The sequence below is a fragment of the Propithecus coquereli genome, unplaced genomic scaffold, assembly GCF_000956105.1.
Source record: "Propithecus coquereli isolate 6110/MARCELLA unplaced genomic scaffold, Pcoq_1.0 Scaffold79, whole genome shotgun sequence".
NCBI classification, from domain to species: domain Eukaryota; kingdom Metazoa; phylum Chordata; class Mammalia; order Primates; family Indriidae; genus Propithecus; species Propithecus coquereli.
In genome coordinates this window covers 8239840-8253420 of record NW_012154062.1, presented here as the reverse complement: position 1 = coordinate 8253420, position 13581 = coordinate 8239840, and the positions used below count along the sequence as shown (strand labels likewise).

At 51.3% G+C, this 13581-nt stretch overlaps 1 protein-coding gene across 1 annotated transcript in view; it reads right to left on the bottom strand.

Annotated features, from left to right (window-relative positions):
- Positions 1–3757: 3757 nt before the first annotated feature.
- Positions 3758–13581, bottom strand: part of EPHX2 (epoxide hydrolase 2, cytoplasmic) — a 44562-nt gene continuing 34738 nt past the window's right edge. Inside the window, 7 exon segments of the mRNA XM_012663046.1 lie at positions 3758–5272; positions 5423–5481; positions 5814–5894; positions 7612–7681; positions 8454–8556; positions 10314–10347; positions 12378–12449. Coding sequence (XP_012518500.1) covers positions 5194–5272; positions 5423–5481; positions 5814–5894; positions 7612–7681; positions 8454–8556; positions 10314–10347; positions 12378–12449 — 498 coding nt within the window. The 3' untranslated portion in view covers positions 3758–5193.

Below are 13581 nucleotides of genomic sequence, written 5' to 3'. Positions count from 1 at the left end.
TGAGCCGGGGCGTGGGTGGGACCCCGCTGGGCTCCCCACTCTCTGCGGACGTTTCCCAGAGCCCGCACCCAAGCAGGAGTTTCCTTTCTTCATCTTGTGCTACTGCCCTTGGATGGAACGCTTCCACCTCCTAAGCCGGTCACATCAGTTTTATAAATTGCCTTTATTAAAAAAAATAAAATTGCACGAGAACATACAACTCAGCAAAAATGGTGTCAGTTCATTCCATCTGTTACCACCATCCCGTGGTTGAGGTCGAGGGTTTATTATTTATTTCTTCTTGTCTGACGGACTCAGCTTGTTCAATGATTGCTGAGTCTTAACTTTCGCAAACACGCCTTGGCAAAGGAAATCGATGTTACCTGTTACAGTTTCAGTGGTCGCGGGAGAGCTTGTTTCCAGATCTTTCTGCCTCCCGGACTCATTTATCAATGACAATGAGCTTCTTAACACACCACTTGCACCTGATAATTTAACATATTTCTCTGAAACACCTGTGTTCTCACTGCGGCTATTGGGAAGAGTGTTGCATGGTTTCCGGTCTGCAGGTACTTCCTTGCCCCACTCGGCCACCACATTCTCTTTAAAATATGATGCAGGACAGAAAGTTCTTCAGCTCTCGTAAGACCATGTGGGATGAGACTGCCTAAATATTCCACGATGTTCCATCTTAATCCAGGACAGCTGATGAAACAATAGACAACTGTCCGTCCCTTAATGTATTCAAATTGAAATGAATACCACTGTTTGGGGCTTTCTTAGGAATTCTCTTACTTTGAGTTGCATAAATAAAGAATTGTGTCTCTCTTTGAAATTGGGACAGGAGCCCAGACTGTCACATTGGAAGGGCCTCCGAGCAAGGTCTCTCTGACCTTCTCCTGCCCTCCTGTGTCCACTTCTCTTCCCGGAAGGGAGTCACAGAATTTCTCTTCCCCCCACCCCAGATGGTCACAGAAACTAGAACTCCTCTCCCCCAAAGCAAGTCATAAAGTCTAGAGTTGGTCCCTCTCTCCTTTCTCCCTTCTACTTTGAAGATCTTCATTCCAGAGGGTCCTGCCCCACACCTGGGAGGAAGGAATGCTGCCCTGGGAGGCCGGGAAGAATCTGCACGGACAGGCCTCGCCGGGTGTCTCCCTCAGTCTGTCGCGCCAGATCGTACCTTTTCTCCAATCGTGTTTCTACAAGGATGTCCATTAATAGACAGTTATCCCCTGGGTCTTTGGGTCTTCATTTTGTTTTTTTCTGTCCCACCCCCCACCCCCGTCTTCATTTCTGAAGGCTCCCCTGTCCAGTAAAACTCTGATTAAATGAAGTTGTCATGTTTTTCTCTTGTTTACCTTTTGTTATAGGAGTGGCAGTTGTGACCCTTACAATGGGGAGGAAAGGTATCACTCCTTTGCACCCGACACAACCATACCCACGGAACAGGAGAATACATTTGCAAATCATATATCTTATAAGGAATAAATATATAGAACATACAAGGAACTACAACTCAACAGCAACAAAAAACAACCAACCAATCAAAAAAATGGGCAAAGGACTTTGAATAGATATTTCTCCAAAGAAGATATACGAATGCCCAATAAACACATGAAAACATCTCTAATTGTTAGGGAATGCAAATAAAACCACGATGAGGGCTGGGCATGGTGGTGGCTCACACCTGTAATCCTAGCACTTTGGGAGGCCGAGGTGGGAGGATCGTTTGAGGCCAAGAGATGGAGGCTGCAGTGAGCTATGATGACGTCACTGCACTCTAGCCTGGGCAAAACAGTGAGACCCTGTCTCAAAAAAACAAAACAAGAATAAAAACAAAAAGCCAAATGAACACAATGAGATACCACTCCATACCCATTAGGATAGCTATTATATATATCTATTTTTAAAAAAACCAGAAAATAATGTGTTGGTGATGATGTGGAGAAATCGGAACCCTTGTGCATTCATGGTGGGAATGTAACACGGTGCAGTGTCATTCACAATCGCCAAAATGCAGAAGCAACCCCAGTATCCACCAGTGAAAGAGCGGATGAACAAACAGTGGTCTTTACACACAGTGGGAGATTATTCAGCCTTAAATATGTGGCTGGAGCTGAGCCTCAAAGCAGACCAGGAACACAGCTCTAGAAGAAAATTTGGACACAGGCTACAACATGAATAAACCTTGCTAAATAAATATAAATAAATCACGCTGAATGAAATAAGCCAGTCACAAAGAGACAATACTGTATAATCACAGAGATAGGAAGTAGAATGGTGGTCGCCAGGGGGTGGGGAGTTAGTGTTTCACGGGGACAGAGGGTCAGTTCGGAGTGATGAAAACGTTCTGGAGACGGATGGTGGTGATTGTTAACGAAACAATGTGAATGGATTTAATGCCACTGAATTATACACTTAAAAATAGCCAAATTGGTAGATTTTATGTTAATGCATATTTTACTAAAAACAACAAAAGAGTGGGCTTATAGGGGTAGAAACATCATTGGTAGTCTTTAAAAAAACAGGTACAAAAACTATTATATTTGAATTTGACAAATGTATCTGGGTAAACTAACGAAATGATTCCATGCATATCCTATAAATATGAAAACTGTGACCATCCACGGTAACCGTTAATGCTTCGGCTATATTATTAAAATAACTATCGCATTTGTGTTGGGTGCAGCAGAAGCCCACTGCCGTCCTGCTGACCTGCAAGCCTTATCCCTCTGAATTCCGTCCTCTCGGCTGATATGCCAGCAGTCTTAAAAAGAGACCCACCAAGGCTGGGAACAGTGACAACAGTCATCCTCATCATCCGGCAGGACATCAAAATCAACTAACTCGTGTATCCACTCACCCGTTTAAGCACACATTCTCTGATTTAACAGCAAACATCTGCGAATGCTGGGTTGGGTTCAGGGATGGATCACCTGGACAAGCAGCCTTGATCCCACAGACACACGCCCGGGTGCAGTCGCCAACACTTGGCAGAAACCCTTAAAATTGCTAAGGTAGGGAAGTTATTTTATCATTTGTGGCCAGATGGGTTCCTTTGAGCAGGGAGGCATGTTTTTCACCCAATTCCTGTTGGAAAAAAAAAACTTTGAATTTCTGACCCAGATATTTTAACCATTGTTTGCTTTTAATTCGTATCGATGGTAGTATTGGTATGAACAATATGGAAACCCGCTTACAGTCACTTCCAGGCCTGAAACCATAGGTTCGATCATTTGACAATTAAAAAATTAAATTAAAATAATAACATTTTATAATGAAATCATTTTGAACACACTTCAGGCGAGTTGTATTTAAAACGGCATCTGAAAATCCTCCCGGCCTGTCCCGGTTAATCCCCTCTGCTGCCACGGTTGTAGCAGCGGACGTGTGGCCCGGAGCTCCCCAAAGCAGACCGGGAAGCACAGCTCTGGATATTCCAGTATTTCCTCCAATAACCTAAAGTCCTTTTCTAGCCCTTTGTCCTTCATGGCCCTCAGTCTTGTGTAAGTGGTTATATTTTTGCTGCCATGTTGTGGACTTGAGTTATTTGACCCTTAGTTGCCAAAAGAGTGGAATTTCTGAGGCCTTTTTGATGGCTTATGGTAATTACTGGATAGGATATTCAACACTGAGACTATCAGGGAAGACAGGTTTGCCTGTTTGTTCTTCTAGTGAAGGGTGTTCTCAGATTTTTCTTCCTTCCTTTCCGCTAACTGCTCCCTTACAAATGAGCCTGGACACTCCCAGTTAGCAAAATCCCGTCATCTGGCTGATATAGCCACTCCCCTAGGTCACAGGCTTGTCTTTTAACTGAGCCCCTTAGTTCTCAAGTGCAGAAGGATGAAGGTGGCGATGTGTCTGCAAACTTGAAGCCTCGGAGGTCTTGTCCTGGGATAAACTGGCACTCCTCTGTGCCAGGCACTGTGGTAGAACCCGGTGTATATGAACATACTTAATACGAGTTAGGTCCCACTAATGTTCCATTTTTATAGGTGAAGGAACTGGGGCACAGAAACCCTTTCTCGAGGTCACACATGGGTAAGCGGCAGGCCAGATGTCTAGCCTAGGTGGTCTGGCTCCAGAGTTAGAAAGGAGAAAATCTGGCATAGAAAGAACCCAGCCTTGGGAATCAGAGAGCATGAGTCCGAATGCAGGCTCTGCCACCAATCAGCCAAGAGACCCTGGGCAAGTTATCTAAACTTCAGTTTCCCCATCTGTTAAAATAGGAAGGACCCTTTGGATGGATCAGAGGTGGTACACGCGACTCCAAGCACACAGGGGTACGAGGACGACCACCCCTCGGGGTGTTCCCACACTTGGACACACATGCCCGTGTGGCCTGGCCAACTTACGCTCATCGTCATGGGGAACTCAGCTTGCAGAGACCACGTCCTCCGCTAGCTCCCCCTGCAGCCAGTGCAGCGGGGCGGTCGTGCAGACTGTGCGTGCTAGGGGAGCAGGGAGAAGGGGCGTGGGACCCAGCCTGGGAACTCGGTGCGGGAGGTGGCAGGTGGAAGCATTCACTTTAAAACTCACTTCCTCAGTCTCACTAGCACATTTCAAGTGCGTGGTGCACGTGTGTACCCGAGTAAACCCTGCTGGGGAAGTCGGGAGAAAGGGCACGCGGCTCCCTGTGGCCAGTGGCTACTCCACGGGACAGGGCACAGCAGACCACCGCCCCCTCCCAGGAAGCCCGGACAGCGCTGGTCTAGATCACACAGCGCCTGGGCCACCAGAGCAGGGCTCAAGAGCAGAGGGAAAGTGTCATTCTCTGAACAATTACTCTGCTGTCCCAAGAACACAAAGAGCAACGGCACTGTCGTCTTAGCTTTATTGGATAAAGCAGCCTCAGTGCTACTGAGATGCTCCAAAATGAACGGCTGATTCTGCTGCAAAACTATGAATCGGTTAGTCGAAGACAAATCACCATCTGGCCGCCCCATTCTATCCCCCCACAGGACGTTAATGGTTCTTAGAGATAAAGGGACGATATTTGTACCTGGAGGATTAATAACACCCGATTTCTCCTGGATCTAAAATGACATCAAGTTTGATTCACTGCATTCAAAGAAAATCACTTTTTTGTGAATCTTTTCAGAACAATGCTGCTGGTCACCGGAGACGCGTGCAGGGCCACCTCTGGACAGGAAGGACAGTGCCCCGGCAGACGGGGCATGGGTGCACCTGCTGGGCGCTGGCCCATGCCGGGCACTAAATCTTCGAGACCACCGGCGGGTTCCGGGCGTCGGCCTCCAGCCACTCGATGAGGATCTGATTCAGCTCGGCGGGCCTGGGAGGGAGACAAAAGGCTGCACACACGTGTCCGGGCCCCGCACCCCCGCCAAGGCCGAGGTACGACCGGCACACTCAGACCGGGAAGGCTCGGTGGCAGGCGAACAGGAGCCCCGTCCCCCCTCCCAGGGACCCCCAATCTCCTTACTTCTCCATCTGTGTCCAGTGCCCACAGTCCTTGATGTGTCCCCTCTTCAGGTGGGGGATCTGAAAGGAAACCCCAGCCAGAGGGTAAAGGGAGAAGCAGATGGGTCCGTTTCAGGTCAGTGCAATGAGGGTGGGGCCGCGCGGGGACACCCACCCCTCTGCTCTGGGGGAGGGCCCTGCGTTACTTAGGAAAGGAAGGATGAGTGGAAGGGGAAGGAAGTGTCGGTCAGGGCTGCTGCTGGCAGGAGGTGACAGTGATGTCACCAAGGAAGCCCCTTGTCAGGGAGGTGTCCCAACCCGCCGTCCCCTCTGGCATGGCGGGGTGAGTCCTCCGCTGCCGTCTCCCCTCTGGGCAGGCTGCACCGAGACCCCCGTGCGGGCCCAGGCCTCACCCAGCCCTCCATGTGCTTGGACATCTGAGGAGCGAGCACAAAGTCCTTCTCCGCCGTCACCATCAGCGCTGGGATCAGGATCTGCGGGGGAGAGCAGGAGATGGAGCGGCCGGCTCCCTCCCCACGGCTCCCCGGGGAGACCCCCGCCCGCCGCACCACGGTGGCCCTGGCTTTGCGTGTGCCGGACGTGGCACGAAGGCGTCACCGTTCTTACTGGAGATCTTTAGAAGGGCAGATTCAGCACCATGGCGACACACACGGGCTTGGCGTGTGCGCACGTGTGTAAGAACGTGTGCTGGCCTGCTCTGTGTGGCCGATGCCACGAAGCCGAACCAATGGCACCAGAAGGGAGGAAAATGCCCTTGAATGAAGGTCAAGATTCCTCCCTTCTCTGCATTCAACGAACGCAAGGGCGGCTGAGGTTCCGGTGAGCGACTGGGACACAAACGACTTCCCTTCTGTCCACGGGCAAAGGAGGGGAGCACGCTGGGGCCGAGGAGGCCGGGAAAGCCTCTTTTACTGTCCCTGCGCTCGCACGACCTGCGTCGCAACGCCCAGGCAGCCTCCCCGGGGCCCGGAGAAGGAACCTGCGCTATTTTCCGCTGTCGTGCATAATGGTGTCTGTCTCACCACGGGACCAGGGCAAGGACGGAAGTGACTGTTGCCGAAGCTAATCCTGAGGCTGCTGTGAGGTTCTGTAAACTCTGGAATGTTCTGAGCTAAAACGTAAACCAGGTGGGAGCGTGGGAGGAGGCGGGCGAGGAGGGAGGTAACCGCAGAGGAAGCGGCTTCCCAACCTTAGCGCCATCGGGGTTCACCTTCCAGACATCTTTGTCATCGTGTCCCTCCATGCTCTGAGACTCTGTCTACCCAACCGCAGTCACAGATTACAGTGATGATCACGACAAGAACATTAATTGAACTACCGTGTGCCTGTTCTTGACATTTTACGTGAATTAGCCCATTTCAACCTTACAGAGCTCTGCGAGGGAGGCACTGTTCTTGTTTCCATATTGCAGAAGAGGCAAGAAAGGATCAGAGTAGTTAAGCGCCTCTCCCAAGGTCACACAGGAATTAGACCCAGGCTGACTCGCTTCCCGGCCTACTCTTACCCACTAGGTCACACACTCTACGGCCTCGAGACCTAACTTCAGGAGGTCAGGGCCTGATCTGTTTTGTTTGCCATCCCCAAGGTTTGGCACCGCTGCCTGGCACACAGCAGGAGTGATCACTCATATTGAGCGGCCCAGCGAGACAGCCAGGACTGCCAAGTGAGCTGATGAAAGCCTGGCCACCCGCGTTATCTCGTTGGGGGAAAACGTGATTTCCCTTAGGTTTTTACTGTTTTTGATGCTAACTGGGACCTCGCTACCCCCTTTGCAGACCCAGAGATTGGAAACCCATCTTCTGCTTGACAAACGAGGACACTGAGACCCAGAGATTGACTTGTTCAAGGTGACACAACCAGAGGCTAAAGCCATATCTCTCTCAGAGCACGGAACGCTCCTCTGGGGTTGGGGCTCCACTGTCCACCCTGGGCCATCTGCTGCCCTGGCCTGGGGCACCGCCAGGAGACCGGGACATTCGGATGGAGGCTGCAGTTACATGGACACAGCCCTCTCTGTCCCCCACGCCACCCTCTACCATTCCATAGGAAACCCGGGAGTGGAGTCACCCCCAAAACCCAGAGGGAAAGAAGGAAGCCGGCAGGTCTGTCCCCCAGCTCTGGACTGGGGTTGGGCCAATGGGAAGTCCCAAGAGTGGCTCCCACGGCAGTGACACCGAACGCAGTTCTCACCTTCCGTCCCAAGCCTTTGCAGCCCCACCGCCAGTTCCTTTCCATGTTTCGGTACCAGTTTAGGGGGCCTCTGGGGAACGATCAGAAAGTAAAATTAGGACAGCTCTGGGCAGAAGGCTCTGCTACAGCCCCCAGCAAGAACGCGCTCTGCACGGAGCTGGCATCCCAGGAAGAGCAAAGCTTTCTGCAGGGGCAAGAGAACAGGGCCAGGGCTGTCACCTCACTGTCCGGCACGTTTGCCAAGCTTTACTCTGCGAGGCCCTGTGCAGGGACACTGGGCTCCACTGAGGGCCGACAGCCTCTGAGGGCTTTAGGGACACGCGGGAGCTGGCCCTATAGGATCCTCCGAGGGATGTCGCGTTTGAGGGTGGGGAACTTGGTTTATTCCCCACATCATCCAGGGGCCACTCCCTTCCCCAGGAGCCCAGTGAAAAGGACAGCAGGAGGTGGTGCAAAGGTGTCCCCTCTGAGCTGGACATTGGGAAGTGGTGCGAAGGCACCATGTATGCACTTTTTGAGTTTATTTGTGTTTTTCTGAAGAAAGAGTCCAGAGCTGTCATCTGATTCTTGGAGGGGTCATGACTGAAAAAATCGTTAAAAACCTCTGCCTTGCGGGCAGCCTGCAAGCGTAAGGGGAGCAAGCTGAGCTACCCCAAATTAGAGCAGGCTGAGCACCGTGAGGTGGTGAGCCTCCCGACACTGGAGGCATCCAAGCAGAGGCTGGCCTGGCACTCACGAGGGCTGTGGTGGAGGGGAATGGAGCCTCACCCTCCACCCTGAGAGCTGAGTCCCTCTGGGCTGACCATCTCGCATGTGGGTCCGGGGCACTGTTCTCTCTGTACCTGAAACCAGACTTCTTGAACTGCTGCACGTAGAACTGGACTTCCTCCTCAGTGACCATCCTGCTGAGGCTGGGCTCTTCTGGGGTCTTCACAAAGAGTCCTCCTGCAAAAAGCCACTTGTGGATTTTCCCACCTCCAGGCCAGGCACCTCACGGCCCCCAAGTCCCCTCTGAACTGATGCGAAGGGCCTCATGTGCCTTCATCATCTGCTCTCTTCCCTCCCTACAGTGAGCCCATCTCCTCCAGAGCTCTGAGCTGTGACCTCACGGTCGCCGCACCCCGGGCCTTGGTGTCACGGGCTGTCACCAGTGCCGCAGGACAAACCACAGCTGCCCTCCAAACACCTGCGCACAGCTCGGGTCGGGCAGATGTCCGCTGCATCCCAGGCCCTGCTCTCTGCTGGATTCAACTTTTCTAAACAGCTTAACTATGGCCCTTTTGAAGTATCTCCGTGAGATTCTTGGAATTCTCACAAATGCTTGCTCCACTTTTCCTCTTAGGCAGGAAGAAAATCTAGGCCGGGGGGCACCTATCCTATTGCCTCCTGTGCGCCTGGCAGACCCCCCTGTGGTGTCCTCGCTGTCCTTGTCTTCAGGGTGGTCCCTGATCCCCCCTGACGATGACCTGAGATGACAGCTGGCAGCCCCGGGATGACTGCCCTTCACGAGGCACAGCCCCAAGGGGTATGCACGCCGGTGCCTGCACCATTCTCAGGCCCAGGAAGCCCCGAGGAACAGGAGCTGGGTGTGTGATCAGGCTGTCTTCCCAGGAAGCAACCCCAAGCCTCCCGACAGGCCGCGCTCTGGTCCGCTGTGCCTCAGTGCCCCTCTGCTACACCCCAGCTGCTTCCTCCCCTCACGCCTGCCGACCTGTGTCCCCATAAAACCCTGGGCTCCCCTAGGGCAGCTGCTCTGCTCTGCGCACCTGGGTATCTGTGGCACCCAGCCCGTGTCCCCAGGCGTGTGCTTGAAACAGCTGGGGAGTGAATGGACAAGCCACCGTGTGAATGAATGAACAGAGGAACGGAGGCGTAGCGGGGAAGGAAGGAGGAGATGTCCTTGGAGCAGTGACAAGAGCGTGGCCTCTAGGGCAGAGGAGTTTACCTCCAGCTCGGCCTCTCTAGACAAGTCACTTAATGCTCTGAGACCCACTTTCCTCATTTGTAAAACAGAAATAATAATATTTTTAGGGATGCTATGAGGATCCCTAAATAAGGGACATCTGAAGGCGGCTAGTCTAGCATTTGATGCACGCAGTCGGTGCAGAAGCAAGGGGTTCCCATCATCGTCACTAATACAAATACAAGTGAATAACGTCAAGGCCATAGTGTCGGGGCCAAAATAAGGTTGTATGGGAAGCGTGCTGGATCCAAGGAATGAGCCCAGTCTGGTCTCCACTCCGACTCCTCACTCACATCCAATCCAGGAGGGGCAACAAGAACAGTCCTCGAGTGAAGGAACCGGAAATGACTGGAACGTGCAGCCTGGGTGGAGGAGAGGCCAGCGCACCATGGTGGAGAGACCTAGCTAGGGGCCCGGCCCGCGCTGCCTTGCGTGCCCCGGGTGACCCTGCGGGGGTCAGTTCTCTATCCCGGGCTTGGGTTGTTATCAGTGGAGGGCAGGGATTGCCCTGGACAAGCTCTAAGACTCCTCCAGAAAGATCTGGCATCCGCAGATCCCGAGAGGAAAGGGCCTGGGGCTGTGGTCAGGCCTGGGGTTAGAGTGAGCGCCGTTCACCCTGAGGGTTGGAAGGTTCCGGGTTTCCGCCCATAGCAGGCAGAGGGAGAAACACTCGTGTCATGTTCAGCTGGTTCCAGATGTGGCCCTCCCACCTCCCTTCTCTCCTAAGAATGTCTCTTACCCATTTCACGGACTCTGTGCACGGCTAAAACAGTCTGTAGGAAGAACAGAGTTAGAAATGATGTCACGGGGGAAGCCAAGGAAAATATACTGGAACAGCTCACCCGAAAACGCTGTCACATCGAAAGACCCGTGAGTGCCATGCAGACTAATGTACTAAGCTCCCGAGAGAGCAAGGGGCCTCCTCAGGAGTCAGAGTGAAGAGGACGATGGCTGATAACCAAAGCTCGGGGCCAAGGCTGCCCCAGAGCCCTCCCAGACCATGGCGGTGTAAGAACTTGGGTCCATCAACCAGTGGGAACAGGAGATGAGACCTCTGGCCTCTGGTGGGTGGGGAGTTAGAGTTGGGTTGTTCCTGGCCCTTCCCCGTTAATTCCGTTCCTTTTGGGGGCTTTGTTTTGTTGAGGGTTTGAGGGGTGGCTTGGAAAAAATTCGGCCCTTTCGACCGGGGGGTTCAAGGGGGCGTTCCGAGGGGGGCCCCAAAAAAAGCACCCTGGGAATTCATAGCTGTAGGCCTGACTTCCCAAGTGCTGGGATTTGAATTTACACTCTCTCAAGGTGTGAAGTGAGCAACAACAGAGTGAGCCTGGGCTGGTAATGCCACCAGGATGCCTGGCAGAAGAAATCCTCAACCACTCAAGAGGGTCATTTCCTCAATCCAAACTGAAGCAGACTGGTACAGATTAAGTGTTTCTGAAGATGAGCTCACAAACCAAAATTACAAAACTCACATTCTCACACACATACTTGCCCATAGCAAGAGACAGTAAATGTAGCAAACAGTAAAATAAGACTCCCCAAAAGCATAGTAGAACATGCAGAGAGAGACAGAGAATGACAAATGAACATGCTTAAAATTATTAAAGACATAAAAGAAGGAATTAGAAAATAAGACTAGAACAAGCCTTTATCAAAAGAGATCAGAATCTGAAATTCTGATCAGATCTGAAAAAGAACCAAGGGCCAGGTGTGGTGGTTAATGCCTATAATCCCAGCACTTTGGGAGGCCAAGGCAGGAGGATCACTTGAAGATAGGAGTTCAAGACCAGCCTGGGCAATATAGCAAGATCCTGTCTCTACAAAAAAATTTTAAAAATTAGCTGGGAGTGGTGGCACGCACTTGTTGTCCCCGCTACTCTGGGGGCTGAGGCAGGAGGATCCCTTGAGCTCAGGAGTTTGAGGTTGCAGTGAGCTATGATCGTGTTACTGCACTCAAGCCCAGGTAACAGAGTGAGACCCTGTCTTAAAAAGCAAAACAAAACAAACAAAAACCACTTTCACAAATAAAAAAAAATAAAGCCCTGTTCATCGAAATTAAAAAGAAAATGTCAAAGATATAAGACCATTAGTTGCCTAAAGACCATTAATGTGTAATTAATAGACCTGAGGCCCTTTCTCACAAGCAATGACAGAAGCTTGTAAAAGAAAATAATTGTCAACCTAGCATTCTATACTCAGATAAACATTCTTCAAGATTAAAAGCAAAATAATGACATTTTCAGGCCAAAAAACTCTGAGTTAACCAAAACCACTAACAGACTCTTATTGAGAGAGCTACTAAAGCAGGTACTTCAGGAAGAAGGAAACTGAACTCAATGTGAATGAGTGAGACGCAAGAAGTGATCCGCAAAGAAACTGGAAAGCTTGGGACAGTCTCATCAGGGCACTGACTGTATATAAAAAAACAACAGTGACAGTGACTATCGACTAACGAGACAGGATGGTGTGGGTGACCAAGTTATAAAGCATTCTAAACTGCTTTGGTGGTTGAAGAAAAGAGTTAGAGGTATCCATTAGTTTTGGACTTGGATAAGTCAATTATGCATGTTCAAACGGCAATGGTGATAACAGCATCATTTCCAAACTGTACAAGCATTCTCCAATCTTGGGTGACAGTGAGGATGTGACTTTTCTCCACTAACCAGCAGAGTGGGGACCCCAATAACCTTGACTGTAGAAGTCAAAGAAGAGGCCAGGGGCTAGTTCCTAGGCCTTGCCACACCCCGGATACCTGCTTCCTGCAGGGCAGCCCCCTCCAGACGTCCCGCTCCCCCGCCTGCCTCACCTCGTCACTTGCTCTGAAGAAGGTTTTGAAAGTCCGACTCAGGTTCTGTCCCAGTTCAGCTTCAGCCACTCCCTGAAACAATCAAAAAAGCAAAATGAAGGTGCCCTCAAAAATCTTGGAAACTATACCCCTACCCCATCTGACGGACAGCAAGGAGCACCTAAGCTCTCTCCCACCCAGCCCAAATCTCATTAGAATTGCATTCATTTGAATTTCATCTTGAAACACACGTATTTATTTATGAGACAGAGTCTTGCTCTGTTGCCCAGGTTAGAGTGCTGTGGCATCAGCCTAGCTCACAGCAACCTCAAACTCCTGGGCTCAGGCAATCCTCCTGCCTCAGCCTCTTGAGTAACCAGGACTACAAGCGCGAGCCACCACGCCTGGGTTATTATTTCTGTTTTTAGTTGCACAGCTAAATTTTTCTATTTTTATTAGAGACGGGGTGTCGCTCTTGCTCAGGCTGGTCTCGAACCCCTGAACTCAAGCGATCCTCCCACCTCGGCCTCCCAGAATGCCAGGATTATAGGCGTGAGCCATCGTGCCTGGCCCACACATTTTTAAAGAAGGTTAAAATAAAATGCAAGATGCTAACAGTGGTGTCCCCGGGAGGTGGGTTTACGGATGCTGACTTCTATGTTTTCCAAAATCCCCACAACGAGAACGTGTGACTCGTAAAACTCCCTTGGAAGGGACAGGTTGGAGGCTGACGGGTGGTAAGAAGAGGAGAAGGGCTGGAGGGTTCTGAGAATCCAAGTGGAAAAGCCAGAAACTGAGCCAAAAGCTATTCCGTTCATGCGTCTAAATTTTGCTATAATAACTTCAAAACCAGCTGCTTTGATTTGGGCCGAATCACAGAGCATCAGACTGCCAGTGGGTTGTCTTCCTGCAGACAAGGCAGCAAGGTTACCATTGTTGAAGAGCTGGGACAGGGCCCCTACTGGCCCACCTCCCCAGTTTAACAGGTTGTGACTTCCACCAAGAGCGCCTACTTCTCCCGGTTTGGCCTTCAACGCCCAAGCCAAACACTGCCTTCTCCATGAAATCCCACCTTCTCCCACCACCAAAGGATAGATAACTCCATTCTTCCTGGATCCCACAGAGCCCGGGGTATGCTCTCGTGGGACCACCGCGAGGGCAGGAACTCATCTTGTCCTCGGCAGCAGCTGGAGCTGCTCCTGGGACAGAGCAGGAGCTGGGTGTA